General features: G+C 50.7%; 1 protein-coding gene across 12 annotated transcripts; it reads right to left on the reverse strand.

Annotated features, from left to right (window-relative positions):
- Window positions 1-4,264: 4,264 nt before the first annotated feature.
- Window positions 4,265-18,547, reverse strand: LOC308182929 (dynactin subunit 2-like; the record flags this gene model as incomplete). 12 transcript variants are annotated; one of them, XM_080568324.1, is made up of 11 exons in its annotated part: window positions 4,265-4,487; window positions 4,600-4,691; window positions 4,788-4,890; window positions 5,011-5,082; window positions 5,309-5,386; window positions 5,492-5,530; window positions 5,621-5,686; window positions 5,758-5,907; window positions 6,496-6,564; window positions 7,075-7,143; window positions 7,585-10,665. In XM_080568324.1, 11 exons carry the CDS (start codon window positions 7,618-7,620, stop codon window positions 4,401-4,403), a joined length of 861 nt encoding a protein of 286 aa, XP_080424450.1. In that variant the 3' UTR covers window positions 4,265-4,400. The 12 variants fall into 12 exon arrangements, with proteins under 12 accessions (XP_080424450.1, XP_080424454.1, XP_080424444.1 ...); XM_080568328.1 differs by lacking the exons at window positions 6,496-6,564; window positions 7,075-7,143; window positions 7,585-10,665 and adding exons at window positions 15,772-15,930; window positions 18,422-18,547; XM_080568318.1 differs by lacking the exons at window positions 6,496-6,564; window positions 7,075-7,143; window positions 7,585-10,665 and adding exons at window positions 15,772-15,930; window positions 18,169-18,303.
- Between the last annotated feature and the right edge of the window lie 99 nt (window positions 18,548-18,646).

Here is an 18,646-nt window from a genome sequence, read left to right on the forward strand (position 1 = left end):
TTACTTGTTTTGCATATACTATTATTATTGTTATTATCATTATCATTATTAATTATTATTTTCACTTCCTTTTCTGTCCTATTAAACTGTATTTATCTCAACATATGAGTTTTACCTTTTTCCAGTTCTCTGTTCCATCCCACTGGAGCAGAGGAGGGTGAGTGAGCAAATGACCATGTGGTGCTGAGCTGCCTACCAGGTTAAACCACAACAGACACCAAGCTGTGTGGTGTGGTTGAAACACTGGAGGGAAGGCATGCCGTACAGTGGGATTTGGACAGGCCTGAGAGGTGGGCCTGGCAAACGTCATGAGGTTCAACAAGGTCAGGTGGAATGTCCTGCACCTGGCTTGGGGCAATCCCAAGCACAAATACAGGCTTGGTGGAGAACGGATTGAGAGCTGCCTTGAGGAGAGGGACCTGCTGGGACTGGTTGATGAGAAGCTCAACATGAGCTGGCAGTGTGTGCTTGCAACTGTTGTAGTTTAGCCCCAGCTGACATACAAGTACCACACGGCCACTCACTCATTCTCCCCAGGTTGGAGGGGGAAGAGAATCAGTGCAAGAACTCATGGGCTGAGATAAAGACAGTTTGCTAGGTAAAGCAAAAACCATGCACGTAAACAAAGCAAACCAAGGAATTCATTCGCTACTTCCCATTGACAGGCAGATGTTCAGCCACTTCCAGGAAAGCAGGGCTCATCACGCGTAACAGTTTTTGCGAAGATAAACACCATCACTCTAAATGTCCCCCCCTTCCTTCCTCTTTACCCCAGCTTTTATTGCTGAGCATGATGCTGTGTGGTGTGGAATATTGCTCTGGTCAGCCAGGGTCAGCTGTCTTGGCTCTGTCCCTTCACAGCTTCTTGTGCACCCCCCACCTCTTTGCTTTCAGGGCAGTATGAGAAGCAGAAAAGTCATTGGTTCTATGCAAACACTGCTCTGCAACAACTGAAAACGTCAGTACGTTATCACCACTATTTTCATCAAAAAGACAAAATACAGCATTGTGTGAGTTTCTATGAAGAAAATTAACTCTATCCCAGCCAAAACCATGACAGCAGCCCAGAAAGGCAACCGTATCTTGGGCTGCATCAAAAGCAGCATGGCCAGCAGGTTGAGGGAGGTGATTCTCCCCCTCTACTCTGCTCTCATGAGACCCCACCTGGAGTACTGCATTCAGCTCTGGAGCCTCCAGCACAAGAAGGACATGGAACTGTTGGAGTGAATCCAGAGGAGGGCCATGAGGATGATCAGAGTCTGAAAGAGGTGGGGACATTCATCCTGGAGAAGAGAAGTCTCTGGGGAGACCTTATAACAACCTTCTAATACCTAAAGGAGTCCTACAGGAAGGCTGAGGAGGGGCTCTTCATCAAGAAATGTAGTGACTCATTACAATGAGTAATGGTTTGAAACTAAAGAGAAGATTTAGATTAGGAAGAAATTCTTCACTATGAGAATGGTGAGGCACTGGAACAGGTCTCCCAGAAAAGCTATGAATATCCCATCCCTGAAAGTGTTCAAGGCCAGGCTTGATGGGGCTTTAAACAACTTGGTCTAATGGGAGGTGTCCCTGCCCATGGCAGGGGTCTTGAAACTAGATGGTCTTTAAGGTCCCAACCCAACCCATCCTAGGATTCTGAGATTCTATTTAAACCCACATAAGAGAGGAGATGATTGGAGGGCAAGTTATTTCCCCCTAACATAAAAGCATGATGAAAGGTGGTTCTACAGCCCCACAAAGTAAGGAGGGCAATGGGGAGAATTATTTCCCCCTCCAAAGGAAGGACAGGAATGCAGGGAATTATTTACCCCCTCAAGGGAGGGCAGGACGATGGGGGGAGTTATTCCTCCCCAACTCCCCAAAAGGGGCAAAGGTCGACAGAGGAAGTTATTTCCCCCATCCTGAAAAGAGATCAAGGCCATGGGGGGAGTTTTGTTCCCCTTTAAAAGGGAGGAAGAGAATAACAAAGGGTTGAGAAGGGACATTTTTTCCCCACTCCAACAGAAAATGAGTGCTGGGGTGATTTATATCCCCCAAATGGAAGAGGTCTCATTCCTCCCTCTGAAGAGAGAAGGGCGATGGTGGAGTTCTTTCTGCCTTGGCAAAGGGAAGGGGCAATGCGTGAGAGTTATTTCCCCACCTAAAAATAGCTGGGCAGTGCATCTCTCTCTCTCTTGCTCTGTGTGTGAGAGAGAGAGAAGCCCCCACAAAGGAAGTAGGGTGAACGTGTGGAGTTTTTCTTGGTCAAAAAGAAAGAGGCAGTTGGGGGGAGGTTATGTACTCCCCCTCCAAAATGAGGAGAGAAAAAGGGGAAGATATGGTGGAGTTCTTTCCCACTCAGCAAAGGGAAGAGGATGATGGGGGGGAGTGTCTTATTCCCTCCTCCCCCCCTACCCCCACCAGATGTGAGTAAGGTGATAGCGACAGTCAGGGGGGTCAGATGTGGGGGGTCAGGTATGTATTTACCCCTGGGGAAGGGGACAGAGAGCATTTGCCCCAGTGCAGCAGGAGGGGATTACCCCCACTTGCGTGCTGGACGGAGAGGTGCTTGTCCCTGGGATGAAAGTCAGTTGCCCCCAGGGCAAGGCAAGACAGGGCAGAGGAGGAGTAGCTGCCCCTGGCAGGAAGGTGAGGCATTTAGGTGCTGCTGGGGCACTGCAGAGCAGCATCTTTGCCCCAGGACCCCACTGGGCACCATGCTGCTGGGGGAGTGGGGCCTGGGGGAACTTGGGCAGTGATGGTGGGGCATACCAAAATGGGGAGAGCAGGGCTGGGGTTCTCTGGGGCCACGCCACTTGCTGAGGGGCAGTGGGTGCCCCTTGAACCCAGGTCATGTCCTGCCTTTTGTGGCTCCAAGTCCAGATTCACTCAGGGTTAGTTTAGCGTGAGATTCCCACTCACCTAACAGCATGTGTGTTCCCCATCCTGTCCCCTTGTACCAGAACTAATCATTGCTAACAGACTGGGGGAGCACGAAAGCCCATCTGGGCTGTCTCCAAGCACATGGGTGCCTCCCATTCACAGCCACACTATATCCTGCCCCATGAGTGGTGTAGCAGTTTTACCCAGCTGGGCAGCCAAACTCCACCACAACCTCTCACTCACTCCCCCGTCCTCAAAGGGAAAGGGGAGAAAATACGATGAAAAGGGCTCAAGGGTTGAGATAAGGACAGGGAGATCACTCAACATCTACCCTCATGGGCAAAACAGACTCAGAATAGGGAGATGAATGTAATTTATTACCTAACAAGCTAAAGCAGTGAGAAACTTTAAATAAATAAATAAATAAATAAATAAATAAAAACACATTTTCCCCATCCACCCTCTTCTATGACCTCATCCTGAGTGGTGCAGGGGAATGGGGAATGGGAGCTGCAGTCAGCCCATAACACTTTGTCTCTGCCACTCCTTCACAACCACTCTCTTCACCTGCTCCACGTGGAGTCCCTCCCATGGCATGCCATCCTTCCCAAACTGATCCTGCGTGCACTTCCCACAGGCAGCAGCTCTTCAAGAACTGCTCCGACATGGGTCCCCCACAGGTGGCAGCTCCCCCCACGTCTGCTCCTGTGGGGGTTCTCCACAGGCCGCAGCCTCCTTCAGGGCAGATCCACCTGCTCCGCTGTGGGCTCCTCCACGGGCTGCAGCGTGGAGATCTGCTCCGCCGTGGGACCCATGGGCTGTGGGGGCACAGTCTGCTCCACCAGGGGCCTCTCCACACGCTGCAGGGGAACTTCAGCTCCGGCGCCCGGAGCACCTCCTGCCCTCCTTCTGCACAGACCTTGGTGGCTGCAGAGAGCTTTCTCACTTCTCGCTCTCCCAGCTGCTGTTGCACAGCAGTTTTTTCCCCTTTGTTAAATATCCCCTCACAGAGGCACAAACAGCATCACTTTTTGGCTTGGCTCCGGGCAGCAGCATGTCCCTTTGGAACTGGCTGAAACTGACTCATATCTAACATGGGGCAGCTTCTGGACTCCTCACAGAGGCCACCCCTGCAGCCCACTGCTACCAAAACCTTGCCATATAAACCCAATAAAAGTCGCCAAGTGGAGACAATGCCCCTGAGAGCTGCAGCTTTCTGGCAGAGCCACTGGATTGAATGGAACCAGGAGGCTGTGATGGGTAGTGCTTGGGCTGCAGTGGGGGTGCTTGGTGGGGGAGGGTGTTGTATGCACCTACAATTCAAAGATACATTTAAAACCCCACAACTAGGCCCTGCTCACATCCCACAACCCTAAGGAAATGCCAACACCAAAATGTCTTGAGTCAGAAAAATTTGTGGTTTTTTTGGAAGGGGGGGAGAGGGAGGGGAGGACACAGAGAAGGAGCCTCTTTGGGTGGGAAGGATCCCAAGGAATCCAGGGGGCAGGAATGCTCAGGGGGGCTCTGGGGTGCTGTCACTTCTGCAGCTTCCTGATGCTAGCTTCTGTCTCAGCAACGTTTTCCTCTACAAAGGTCAAGAATTCTTTCATTGTCTTCTGGACCTGCAGGGTTGAGTGGGGAAGGGGGTGAGCGGGGGGTGTGGGGGGAGAATATGGGGATTCCTTCCCACATTCAGGCCCAGGTCCAGGTCCAGCAGATGCTGGTGGGACTCACCACCTCCAGCAGAAAAGTGTTGACCTGGAGAGCATCAGCTATCTCCTTCTGCATGGTCTCCATGTCCTCAAGGACCTGCCCAACCTGTGTGGCTGGAGGGAGACAAAAGCTCATCAATAGCAGTAGCCTCCATAGAAGTCCTCTGTCATGCCACGCTGCTGTCCCCAGCATCCCCTCCAGCCCCTCACCTTCCTTGTGCAGGTCCCTGAGGGTCAGCAGATACTGCACCACATCAGGCAGGCTGCTGGCTATGGGGTCCCAGTGCTGCATTAACTCATATGTCTGGTGGATCTGGAGCAAGGGGTGGAAAGCAAGGAAGGTGGGTGTAAGCACAGTCTGCAGGAGGGCTCCGAATAACCTCCTCACCCCTGCTGGGTTGCTTTTGCTAGGGTCCACCCTATTTGCTCTTACCTTGCTCTGGCTGTTGGCGCATTGCAATGTTGCTTCGTGCTCGGCAATCTCCTTCACCTTCCCCAGGATGCTCTGGGAAGTAGGGAGCTGTGAGAACCCAAACCTAGCACTGTCCACCCACAATTTCATGGCTGTCGCCAGTGCGGACCTGTGGCTGTCCTATGACCCTGTGCCACCCACCAGTGGAGCCAGTGTACACAGCGCTGGTGGGGGGCCGTAGGGCTCACCCCCTCCCTCCCTTCCTCCCTTCCTCCCTCCCTTCCTCCCTCCCCACGTCTTTCCCTCCATCCCAGCCCACCTTCAGCCGGGCCTCTATTTGGTCCAGCATGACCTCATCCAAAATGTTCACCTTGGCCTGCAGGATCTGCGCAGTCTCCTGGGGATGGAAAGCAAGATGGTGGGGGTCAGGCTAGTGCCCTGGGCTGCCAAGTGCCTTGAGAAGGGCATGAGTGAAATGCCCCCCACTCTGCTTCCAACTCACCAGGAGGCTGGAACCCATCGGCTCGACCAGGAGCAGATTCTGGTGTGGAGGAAGGTGGGGCGTCAGTGGGGAGGAATGGGGGGGGGGGGGGGGAAGAGAGTGGCAGGGCAGGAGTGCCTGTCTCCCTACCTGGCTGATGGGCTTGCACTGCACTGTGGCTTCCAGCTGTGCCAGCCGCTTCTCCAGCTCCACGATCTGAGAAATGAGGGGTGAGAAAACAAGACAGCACATTTTGGGCACAGTGCTCTCTACCTCCCCACACTCACCTTGGCATCCAGGGCAAACTGGTCTTGCCCTGGCCTCCAGTACACCTCAAACGTGACCATGTCTCCGATGGATGTCAGGGCCTTGGCAGGGCTCTTCACTGGTGCTTCTGTCCTGCATTTTGCCAATTCTTCAGCTGCTGCTGCAGGCAGCTGGGTGAGGGGAAAAGGGGGGCACAGTTCCTTGGCATCACCCCACGGGGATGCTGGCATCCTCCCTCTGCTGCCCCCCACTTGCCAAGCTGCAGCCACAGTATCCTAGGATCACATTCACTTGGCCAGCAACGGGCACACAGGGATGGGCGCAGCAACCAGACCCCATGAAGGCTGTGTGTGGGAAGCCAGTCCCCCAGAGAAGCCAAGGGGATGGAAGGGGCTGGCCAGATCTGCCCGCTTCTGCTGCCCTTGCAGTGCTATGTAGGACAAGGATCCTGGGGATGGTGACCAGTTCTTGCAGACCCCAAGAATGGGGAGGAGGATGCCACCCAGCATGGGCATGGTGCTGTGCCCTACTCTCGCTCCTTACTTCCCCACAGCAATGGCAGGCTGACAAATGGGTGGTGGGCATGCTTCCCTGAGGCGTGGAGCCATGAGGGGACACAGCACTGAGGAGACACATGCAGGGACAGGAGCCACTTCCCTGTCCTGGTGATGCTCCCACTGAGCCAGATGCCTGTGGGATGGGGGCACCAGCACCCCCACTCGATCCTGCCCTGTGGCACAGCCCTGGCAAAGCCTTACCACCTCCAACTCGGCCTGGTCGCCTTTGAGCATGTCACCGGTCTCATAGACCTCTGGTTCGTTCCAGGCCTGGAGCATAAACAGGCTCAGCTATTCAATGTCTATTTCTCATCAAATACCCCCAAACTGCCCCAAACACCTTCACATGGTGCCTCTGCCCACACACACCCTGGCATTTCGTTGGCCTAACATGCCCCAACTCCCCAGGGACTCCTCAGCTCTTATGGATACCCCTGATGTCCCCAAGCCCCTACTTCCTGCCCCCGTGTTCCTACCACGCCCCCATGCCTGGGTGCCTGACAGGCACCCCCACACCTGCAGCCACCCCAACCCCCCTGCAAGTCCCAGTGCCCTGGGGTGTACAGTCAGGGGGAAAATGGGAGGGGAGGGGGAATATGGTGGGTGCAGATCAGGGTGGGGGACATGGGGCTGCACATGGGGGGGTACATGTGAGTAAAAATGAGGGGGGCACACAGGGGGGCATGGGGGTTTCTCTTCTTGGGGAGCCTGTTGGTTGTGCTCCCAGATTGCTGCCCTTGCTTGTCCCTGCCCTGAGGCATAGCCCCAGCAAAGCCTTACCGCCTCCAATTCGGCCTGGTGACCCTCAGGTGTGTTGCTGGTCTCATAAACCTCTGGTTCATTCCATACCTGGGGCACAGTTTCAGCCGTCTATCTATTTTTGCCATCAAACACCCCCAAACAACTTTGGATGGTGCCTCTGCCCTCACACAGCCTGGCAGTTCCCTGGCCCCCCACACCCCATCTCCCCACGGACTCCTCAGCTTTTCTGGACACCTCCGATGTCCCCAAGCCCCCACCTCCTTCCCCCGTGCCCCCAACACCCCCCCATGCCCTGGTGCCTGACAGGCACCCCCACACCCACAGCCTCCCCGACCCCCCTGCAAGTCCCAGTGCCCAGACTCCGACAGCCCCAACTACTCCCCTCTTACTGCCCAGCTGCCTCAGATCCTCCCAGGCAGCTGATCCCCCCAGCTCCCCCCTGACCCTGGCATCCCCAATCTCTCCACAGGCCCCACGTTCTCTCCCCCGACCCCCTCTGGACACCCCAAGGCCCAGCCCCGCACGCACGATGCCAGGCAGGTCAGCAAACTTGGGTGCGGCCATGGCTGGGGGGGTCGCTGAGGGGCCCAGTTCTGGGGCAGCGCAGGGGGTGCCAATGGGGCCGGCTCCGGGCTGGTGTCGGACAGGGCCAGCAGCCACTCACAGCCGGGGCTGGCACAGGCAGAGCTGAGCCAGGGCAGGGGTGCCTGGGTGGAGCCGCTCTGGGAGGTTCTGCGCTTCAGGGCATGCTGGGAGGGGTGGGGGACGCGAGGGGACACACGGGGCTGCTTCCGGGCAGGCCGGTGGCCTCAGGCAGCGGTGTAGCTGGGCCAGACATTTGTGCCAGGATGTGGTGGGGGGGGTTGGGCAGGGCGTCATTTTCCTGTGCCTGTCCCTGTGAGTCGCCAGGTCTCCCTGTGCCTTGGGGCAGTGGGGGAACTGGAGGGCATGGCCCGAGGGCCAAATTCTGATTGCTTGCACAATTAAGGGTGTACTTTCACCAAACCCTCAATTGTGTACTGTCTTCGGGGTTACAAAGGCACTGCATTGCTATTTGAATTTATGATTGATAGAGTGATATGCATTGATTGCAAAGGATAAGAAGACTCTCTCCCACAAATATTTGAAAGTATACCAACTCAGCCTCCCATTAGTCTTAACTCCTTCCATCTTCAACACATGTCCTTACATAATTAAAAATGTGGGACAACAACGGGTTCTCTTTAACCCTAGTTGGTTTCTAAAAATGGTAGAGCTAGCACTGCACGTTAATATTTCAGAAATCAACTCAAAATGTACCACCTTTTTGAGAACTGCCCACACCAGCTGGCTAGCATAGTTACATGGACGTTCTCTGAAACAAACTCGACACATGCCACAAGATGCCACTGGGTTATTGGGAACAGGCTTGGGTATATTAAATAGCATTGATGCCAACATCCTAATGAGTAGAATAACTGCTACTACAGACGACCTAAGGAAATTGGAAGGACCAATAAGATCATCCTTATAGGCCTTAGGAGCAAGTCAATGACTTCTATCTGACATTTTACCCCATTGGGAACAAATTGCAGAAAATGATCATCCATTAATTGTAAATGCCCCTGGAAAAACTCAAGGTGATACTTCCCTTGCCTTGAGCTGCATCTAAGCACAGTTATGGATACAGTCTGTAGCAGCAGTTATTATTAGAGAGGGAGAAGGAGGAACCTTACCCCCTGAAATTTGGAAATTGATTTGGGATAATGCTTCAGAATTTGAAAAGGAGTTTCAAGCATGGTGGCAATTAGTCAACTTTACCTATTATGCAGGAAGTGATAAATTATTGCCTTTATACTTAACATAAGTAATGCCACCGTACACAATGTGTATCTGATCATTGCATTAGGACTCAATCATAATGGAACTCCACTTTATCCTAAGGAGCATAATGTATGGGCCCATAAAAAGGGAGGAGTGGCAGACATCAATGATGTAAATGCATGCATTGTGCATGAACAAAAAGGCTTCATTTGTGAAAGTAACATGCTCGAAGCCCAAGACATTTGTCCTGACACTGAACAAAATATTTGTCACTTCAAGATACATCCTAATGAAACCCCTGAAACTGTACTTGTATATATTGGGAAAGGCTGCGTTTGCATGAGAACCTACTGTGATTATATAGTCACAGATAATACTACTGTAGATAGAAGTAATCACTCCAATGTTTCTGTTTGTATATTTACCAAAATTCTAGGACGTGATTTTAGTTACTCAGTTCCTGTCACCTCTTACCAACTTATTACATGCAAGTATACTCTACTTCACGACCTGCTGCCTACTCCAATTGGAATGTATGTTGCACTGGTGAAGAAATTACTGTTACATGAAGATTTAAGCGTTTGGTGAAACAAGTTCAAGAAAATGGACAAAAGATTCTGATTACTGTCCACCATGATATAAAGGAAAAACACTGCATGTTGGAAAGAGTAAAGAAGGATGAAAAACACCTCTGGTGGGACATTTTTTTTGGATGGTGGCCAACTGCCACAGGAATTTTCAACAAGGTGCTTCACCCTGTTACTGTTTTATTAATACTCATAGCATTACGTTTTATACTAACAGTAACTTTGTATGTTGAACTTTGGATTTTGATGAACCATTTAGTATCCCTACAAGACGTACATGTACTCAATAATCCTCATCCCAAGAACATATGTGATACACCCGATACATTCCAAATGTCGTGAAGCTTGAGTGACTATAGTCACAGGGTGGATTACATGGAATAATTGCCTGAGGTAACTTGGAAATTAAACTGATATTCACATTTTAAATAAAAGGTACAGTATTGAAGAAGCTTCCAGGGTGGAGTGTAGCTGCTCTACGTAAAAGTTCCCTAGGCCTCCGACCTTATGTGATGTTGATCACAGTGGGGGAACCTACCCCTTCCCCAAGTCTTCCAGTTCACCAATAACTTGGGGAATATTGACCATGGGACTGACCCAAACTTGTGAGGCTATATGGAAAATGCAGAATTGTACCAATCTAACATGGCACACTGAGGAAGGGAAGTGTGTCCTGCAGTGGACTCTTAAGAAAAATGAAACCATAGATAATTGCAGTATCACTAAGCCACCACTAAAGTTTAAGGTTGGTGGTGAAACAGCTGTGACAATTTACAGTCCTTCTGGGGAAACACCATACCATGGGGAATGCATATTCCTAGGGTGTGGGGAGCACCATAGCATGGTGACTGGTATTACATGCAGACTACTGTCTGGTGTATTAATTGTGATGAGACCATTGGATTACTGGACACTCCCATACAGGTCAATATCCAATATGCAAACTTTAATATTTCTCATTTAGATAGCCCAAAATATTGAAGTTGGAATTGTACTAAAGTTTATAATTGCAGCATTTGAGAGGCTGAAATTCAGATTCTGGGCCTGGTAGCTCAAGTCTTCCGAATAGGTTGTATTTGTTGTAGCTATACCACCTCAGTTAATGACACTTGGTCTCATTTGACTAACAATGATACTTGGTTTGATCTAATTTGTTCAGAACTCACTATACCCTCTATGGGACACGCTCTGTGTGTTAATAGTGATGGAACATGGACTACAGACTTACCTGTGGGAGGTCAGGAACACCAACACATGTTGGGGCTCTTAACCCTTTGTCCCCTCTGGAGATAACAACCCCTTCATCCTTGGGGATGAAGCAAAAGGGAATCAAAAGACCCTTGGCAATACCCCAAGACAGGGACTGTAGTTGGATGGGCACTGGAATCAATTTTCACGCCTCAAGTCACAGCATTCCAGAATTGAAGGATGTTGTATAACTTCACCAGACAGACTGAAGCACTGGCTAGTGCAGCTCCTGTTGGGTTGGAAGAATTAAATGTGCAACTACAGGCCACATCAAACATGGCACTACAGAATAAACTGGTGTTAGATTTGTTATTGTTGCATGAAAATGGAACGTGTGGTACTTGCATTTGGCCAACAATACTTGCTGTATCCATATACCAAATGTAACACAAGACCCTAATGAACAACTATACAGTATGAGGCATGTGGCAAAAGTGAGAAGAGACCCTTAGAGAAAACGTGGAAGGAGGATGGTTGAACAAACTTTTGCATGGATCATAATTCCCACTATCAGGATGTCTTGCTTCTTTATTGCAATCTTCATTGACACTAATCATTGTAACTATTATGTTTTGTTTACTATTATCTTGTATCAAATCTATGTTAATGGGGGTGTTGAATCATCAAGTGCACGTGGTGGCTGGATGAATCAATTTAGAGGTGCATCCAGGTGGGGACAAAAAAAAAAAAAACTAACATAAGGGGATACCCCTAGGATTGACTTTATCATAGAATCATGGAATAGTTTGGGTCGGAAAGGACCTTAAAGATCATCTAATTCCAATCCCACTGCCATGGGCCTGGACACCTACCACTACACCAGGTTCCTCAAAGCCCCATCCAACCTGGCCTTAAGCACTTCCAGGGATGGGGCATGCACTATTTCTCTGGGCAATCCAATGCATTGCCTGAAAGAATCCCTCTCCGTCTGTCCTGTAGGCCCTCCTTAGGTATTGGAAAGCAATTATAAGGTCTCCCCAGAGCCTTCTCTTCTCCAGGCTGAACAAGCCCAACTCCCTCAGCTTGTCATCGTAGGAGAGGTGCTCCAGTCCCTTGATCATCCTTGTGGCCCTCTGGAATTATTCTAATACTTCCAGGTCCTCCTTGTGCTGGGGGCCCAGGAGCTGAATGCAGGGCTCCAGGTAGGGTCTAATGAGAGCAGAGTATAGCGAGAGAATCACTGCCCTCAACCTGCTGGCCACACTGCTTTTGATGCAGCCCAGGGTATGGTTGGCTTTCTGGGCTGCAAGTGCATATTGCTGGCTCATGTCAAACCTCTCGTCAAGCAACACCCCCAGGTCCTTCTCATCAGGGCTGCTCTCAATCCATTCTCTGCTCAGCCTGTATTTGTGCTTGGGATTGCCCTGGCTCAGTGCAGAACCTTGCATTTGGCCTTGTTGAACCTCATGAGATTCGCACAGGCCCACTTCTCAGGCCTGTCCAGGTCCCTCTGGATGGCATCCCTTCCCTCCAGCATGTCGACCGCACCACACAGCTTGGTGTCATTGGCAAACTTGCTGAGGGTGCACTTGATCCCACTGTCCATGTCACCGACAAAGATGTTAAACAGCACCGGTCCCAGTATTGACCCCTGAGGAACGCCACTTGTTACTGATCTCCACCTGGACATTGAGCTGTTTGACCACAACTCTTTGAGTGTGACCATCCAGCCAATTCCTTATGCAATGAGTCATCCATCCATCAAATTCATGTCTCTCCAATTTAGAGACAAGGATATAATGGGGGTCAGTGTCAAATCCTTTGCACAAGTCCAGGTAGATGATGTCAGTTGCTCTTCTATCCACCAATGCTGTAACCCAATGTTACCAATGCTGTAAAATGGCACCAGATTTGTCAGGCATGATCTTCCCTTGGTGAGGCCATGTTGTCTGTCACAAATCACCTCCTTATTTTCCATGTGCCATGTGCTGCTGTGCATTGATTGGAGAGGAGCAATGGCAGCCACCCCTACAAAAGGCAGTCTTAGGGAGTGCTAGTGAGCAGGAGTGCAGCAAACAATGCACATAGCATGGACAATAAATAGGAAGAATTAGAGATCTGTGTGCAGTTGCAGGGCTTTGATCTCACTGCAATTACAGAAACATGGTGGGATAGCTCACATGACTGGAATATTATCGTGGATGTCTATGTGCTTTTTAAGAAAGACAAGCCAGTAGGGCAAGGTTGCAGAGTTGCTCTTTATGTGAGAGACCAACTGGAATGTATGGGGCTCTGCCTTAGGGTGGATGACAATAAGCAGGTCGAGAGCTTATAGGTAAGGCTAAAAGGGCTGGCTAACATGGGTGATGCTGCTGTGGGTATTTACTACACATCACCTGATCAGGAAAAGGAAATTGCCGAGATGTACAGACAGCTGGAAGTAGTCTCACGATCACAGGCCCTGGTTCTCATGTGGAACTTCAACCACCCTGACGTGCTGGAAAGGCAACACAGCTAGGCACAAACAGTCCAGGAGGTTCTTGCAGAGCACTGATGACAACTTTTTGACACAGGTAGTGTATGAGCCAATGAAGAGAGGTATGTTGCTAGACCTTGTACTAACAAAGGACTGATTGGAGACACAAAGGTCAGCAGAAGCCTTGGCTGCAGTGACCATGTGATGATGGAGTTCAGATCCTGCGTGGAGGAAGCAGGGCAATAAGTAGGATTGCAAACTTAGCCTTCAGGAGAGCAAAATTTGGCCTCTTTGGGGACCTGCCGGGAGGAATCCTATGGCGTAGGGCCCTAGAAGGAAGGTGTGTCAGTATTCAAGCATCACTTCCTCCAAGCTCAAACTGGTGCATCCCAATGGGTAAGAAGTCAAGCTAAGTGGGCAGGAGATCTGCATGGATGAGCAAGGAGCTCCTGACAAAACTCAAATAGAAGAAATTGTACAGAATGTGGAAAAAGGAACAAGCTGCTTGGAAGGAATATAGGAACATTGCCAGAAAATGCAGGGATGTGACAAGGAAGGCTAAGGCCCATTTGGAATTAAATCTGACAGGGGATGTCAAGGACAACAAGTAGGGCTTCTTCAAATACATCAATAGCAAGATAAAAACTACGGAAAATGTGGGCCCGTTGCTGAATGGGGGTAAGTGCACTTGTGATGAAGGATACAGAGAAGGAAGAGTTATTGAGTGCCCTCTTTACTTCAGTCTTCACTGCTAAGGCTAGCCTTCAGGAATCCCAGACTCTAAAAACAAGAGAGAATGTCTGGAGAAAAGGAGACTTTCTCTTGGTTGAGAAGGATTTGGTTAGAGAAAGATGTAGAGCAAGGGGGGCAGGAGACCTGTGTGGATGGGCAAGGAGCTCTTGGGAAAACTTAAACAGAAGAAAGCATACATGATGTGGAAGAAGGGACAGATCACCTGGTGGAATATAAGAACATTGTCAGAGAACGCAGGGATGCATTGAGGAAGGCCAAAGCCTGGTTAGAATCAAATTTAGCAAGGATAACAAGAAGGGCTTCTTCAAATATATAAGCAGCAAAAGGAAGACTAAGGAAAATGTAAGTGCACTGCTAAATGAGGCAGGTGCCTTGGTGATGATGGATACAGAGAAGGTAGAGTTACTGAATGCTTTCTTTGCTTCAGTCTTCACTGCTAAGACTAGCCCCCACACACTACCGAGCTCAGAAAAAAGAAAGAAAACCTGAAGAGAGGAAGACTTTCCCCTGGTTGATAAGGATTGGGTTAGAGGTTATTTAGGCAAGCTAGACACCCACAAATCTATGGGCCCCGATGGGATGCACCCAAGGGTGCTGAGGGAACTGGTGAGCATTATTGCTAAGCCCCTCTCTCTCTATCATCTTTGAAAGGTCTTGGAGAACAGGAGAGGTGCCTGAGGACTGGAAGAAAGCCAACATTACTCCAGTCTTTAAGAAGGGCAAGAAGGAAGACCCAGGAAACTACAGGCCAGTCAGCCTCACCTCCATTCCTGGAAAGGTGATGGAGCAGCTCATCCTTGACGCCATCCCTAAGCACATGGAGGAAAAGAAGATGATCGGAAGCAGTCAACACGGATTCATCAGGGGAAGCCATGTTTAACCAACCTGATAGCTTTCTACAATGAGATGACTGGATGGATGGATGAGGGGAGAGCAGTGGATGTTGTCTACCTTGACTTCAGCAAGGCTTTCAACACTGTCTCCCATAACATCCTCCTGGGCAACCTCCGGAAGTGTGGGATCCATGAGTGGACAGTGGGGTGGATCAAGAACGAGCTAGATGGCAGAGCTCAGAGGGTTATACTCAACAGTGCCAAATCTAGTTGGAGGCCAGTGGCTAGCGGTGCCCCCCAGGGGTCAGTACTGGGTCCAGTGCTATTCAACTTACTCATCAGTGACTGAGATGAAGGGACAGAGTGCACCCTCAGCAAGTTTGCAGATGATACAAAACTTGGTGGAGTGGCTGACACACCAGAGACCTGTGCGGCCATTCAGAGAGACCTGGACAGGCTGGAGAGCTGGGCAGAGAGGAACCTTATGAGGTTCAACAAGGGCAAGTGCAGGGTCCTGCACCTGGGGAGGAATAAATCCAAGCACCAATACAGGCTGGGGACTGACCTGCTGGAGAGCAGCTCTGCAGAGAGGGACCTGGGGGTTGTGGTGGACAAGTTAACCATGAGCCAGCAGTGTGCCCTTGTGGCCAAGAAGGCCAACGGGAACCTAGCCTGCATCAAGAGGAGTACGGACAGCAGGTTGAGAGAGGTGATCTTCTCCCTCTACTCAGCACTGGTGGTTAGGCATCGGAACATGCTGCCCAGGGAAGTGGTGGAGTCACCATCCCTGGAGGTATTTAAGAGATGTGCAGACGTGGCATTTAAGGACTTGGTTTAGTGGTGGACTTGTAGTGTTAGGTGATGGTTGGACTTAATGAACTTAAGGGTCTTTTCAAACCTAAATGGTTAAACAATTCTATGATTCTATGATAAAATACCTATGTCAGGTTATGTACCTATGTACCTATCACTGATACCAAATGCCTTAAAACTGGTTGCAGAAGTGGGGGTGGAGGTCCTACTGACCTCAAAGGGTCTAATTAAGGAAACTGATCTCAGAGAGACTGGTACGCACCCACTCCTCCCTGGAATGAGTCCAGACAGGGGACCAGAGTGACGGGCAGAGTCTCACTACAAAGGTTGTCCCTGTCACAGCAAGGTGGAGCATCGCAGAGTTGAGGAGCTGCTGTTGCAGCATCACAGAGTTGACCCGGCATTCCAGCAAGGCTTCAGCCTGTTAAAGGAGGAAAAAGTCATCATCATGGTCATCACTGAGGGAAAAGAGCATCTGCAGCACGGGACGTTTCTGAGAGAAAAGCCCCGTTTGGGGTAAAACAAAAAAAAAAAAAACAGGCCCTTTTTATATCACTAAGCCAGAAAAGGACATAGGCACTGCCACTTCAGGTAACAAAAGAGATGCTGTGCAGTTCTATCATCCTCCTGAGACAGCCAGCAGGTGATGATGCCATTTTCACTAAACAGTTTTCTTTCACACATCAATTCTCAGTTTCTCAGGCCACTTTCCTCTTTCTTTTTTTCCACCTTCTCAGGTGAAAAGTTGTTCCCTGGTTTCTCAGTTTGCCCTTATTGACAGCATCTTCAGGATGTCTCTGGTCCTCAGGTGCCCAGCTGCCTTTCCAGGATACTGGAGCCCTCAAGGATGTCCCTGATTCCGAGGCCAAATTCCCAGGTTGCAGAGGCCAAGTCCCACCTGGGTTTCCAGACTGGGGTTCCAGGCTGGGAGGCATTTTCTCCTGTCAGGGTGAAGCAGCCATGGAATGTAAGGACTTGCTCATTGCAGTCAGGCTACCTGCAGAGCTGCTCCATAACCATCCCAACAATTTCCCATCTCTGTGATGGTTCCCCATCGCAACACAGTATCTAGAGTACTGCATTCAGCTCTGGGGCCCGCAGCGTAAGAAGGACATGGACCTTGCATGTCCATGGTGCAAGTCCTTGCAGGACATGGTGCATGTCCAGAGGAGGGCCATGATGATGCTCAGAGCACCTCTCCTATGAAGAAATGCTGAGGGAGCTGGGTTTTTTCAGCCTGTAGAAGTGAAGGCTTCAGGGAGACCTTACAGTGGCCTTCCAGTACCTAAAGGGGGCCTACAGGAAAGATGGGGAAGGACTCTTTTTCAGGCAATGCTCTGATAGAACAAGGGGTAACGGCTTTAAACTAAAAGGGATTAAGTTTAGATTAGATATTAGGAAGAAATTCTTCACTATGTGGGTTGTGAGGCACTGGAACAGATTGCCCAGAGAATTCGTGGATGCCCCATCCCTGGAAATGCTCAAGGCCAGGTTGGATGGGGCTTTGGGCATGGGATGGGGCTTTGGGGAACCTGATCTAGTGGAAGGAATGGAACTAGATGATCTTTAAGGTCCTTTCCAACCAAAACCAGTCTATGATTCCACAATGTCATATCCTTACAAATTTCCATCCCAACAGTGATTTCCCATCCCATGATTTCCCGTCCTAATGGTTTTCTCTCCCCACCATGACTTCCCATCCCAGTGATGATTTCATATCCCAACAACGACATCCAGTTTCCAGTCCCAATGTTTTCCTGTCTCAGAGTGAATTCCCAACGCCCCATCCATCCATCCTCTCCCATAGCAGCCATCCCCAAACCAATTCACAGGGTGGGCATGGGGAGCAGCAGCGGGCTACGTTCAACCCTCCCTCTATATCCCCCTTCACAAACGACTTCAGGCAGAGCCTTAACGAAGTGAACACCTACCACAGAATAATTTAATAAACAAAGCAATGACTTAGAGAAATGACAATTAATAAGAAATAGTTTTCCAATCCAAGCCATTTGCCATCCCAACAAGCAGTTCTGATCCCCCAAATTTCCCATCTAGTTATCTGAACAGCTTCATGTCTCAATAATTGTTTGTGATCCCCCCCATTTCCCATCTCCCAAATCACCCAACCCAACACATCCCCGTGCCAACAATTGCTAACCCCCATCAGGATTTTTGGGGAGGGGTGACTTTTGGAGGGGAAGGGATGGGGCCGGGGGCGGCGGCCCTGGGACACTGGCATTTGTGCTGCCCCGTCCTGCCCCGTGGGTGGGCGTGGGGGGGCTCGGGGCTGTTTCACCCTCCTGCTCTGCGCCCCAGGGATGCCCGTGCAGCTCACAGCTGTGCTGCAGGCAGGGCCGTGGCAGCAGCACCGGGCCGTGGGGAGAGAGGGAGTTAGGAGAATCTTAGCAAATAGATAGAGCACTGACAGTATTAAACTAGCGGATGCTACTTAGTGTCTTTGCTAACTGTGGTGCATTGTGCAAATTAACTAAAGCAAGAAGCCTTGGGCCCCCTACCAAGGTTAGTCCCCTGATAAGAGTGTGAGCCTGTCTTAAGAAACTGGCAGAACCTGGTCCTGCGGATGGACAAGAGCCAAGGAGCAACGGAGTCTGTGCAGAGACAAGAGGTCAACTAGTGGTGAGGAGGAAGAGTCACCAACCTTCATCCCCACGACCCCCGACGACCACCACCAGGAGACACTGCGCAAGCGCAGACGGGAGGAGCTCATGGAAATGACTTCTTGAACTAATTTCAATATGAAGCGGGGACGGGTCGTGCATATGCATCGGCGCATTGTGAAACGTCACGCACATGTAACTCTTTGCTGCATATAACCAAGGCAAGTTGCCGCGTCGCATGCGCACGACTTTGGCGGGACTACCCCTGTGCTGCCCCACGCTGAACGGGCGTACCTGCTTTACGATCTCACCGCGCGTGGAGCCCGTTTTCCGCACGGCAGCGGGTGCCCAGGCGGTGCCGGGGGAGGCGGGCGGGAGGCGTCCCGCTGCTCTGGGGGTGCTGGCAGCCAGTGACGTCGCTGCCGCGGGCGGTGACGTCACGCCGGTACCCTGGCAGTGACGTCAGTGCCGGGAGCGCCGTGCCGGCGGGTGCCGCTCTGTGCCGCCAGGGGGCGCCGT

The sequence above is a fragment of the Anser brachyrhynchus genome (genome assembly GCF_964034855.1).
Source record: "Anser brachyrhynchus genome assembly, chromosome: 26".
Taxonomy (NCBI): domain Eukaryota; kingdom Metazoa; phylum Chordata; class Aves; order Anseriformes; family Anatidae; genus Anser; species Anser brachyrhynchus.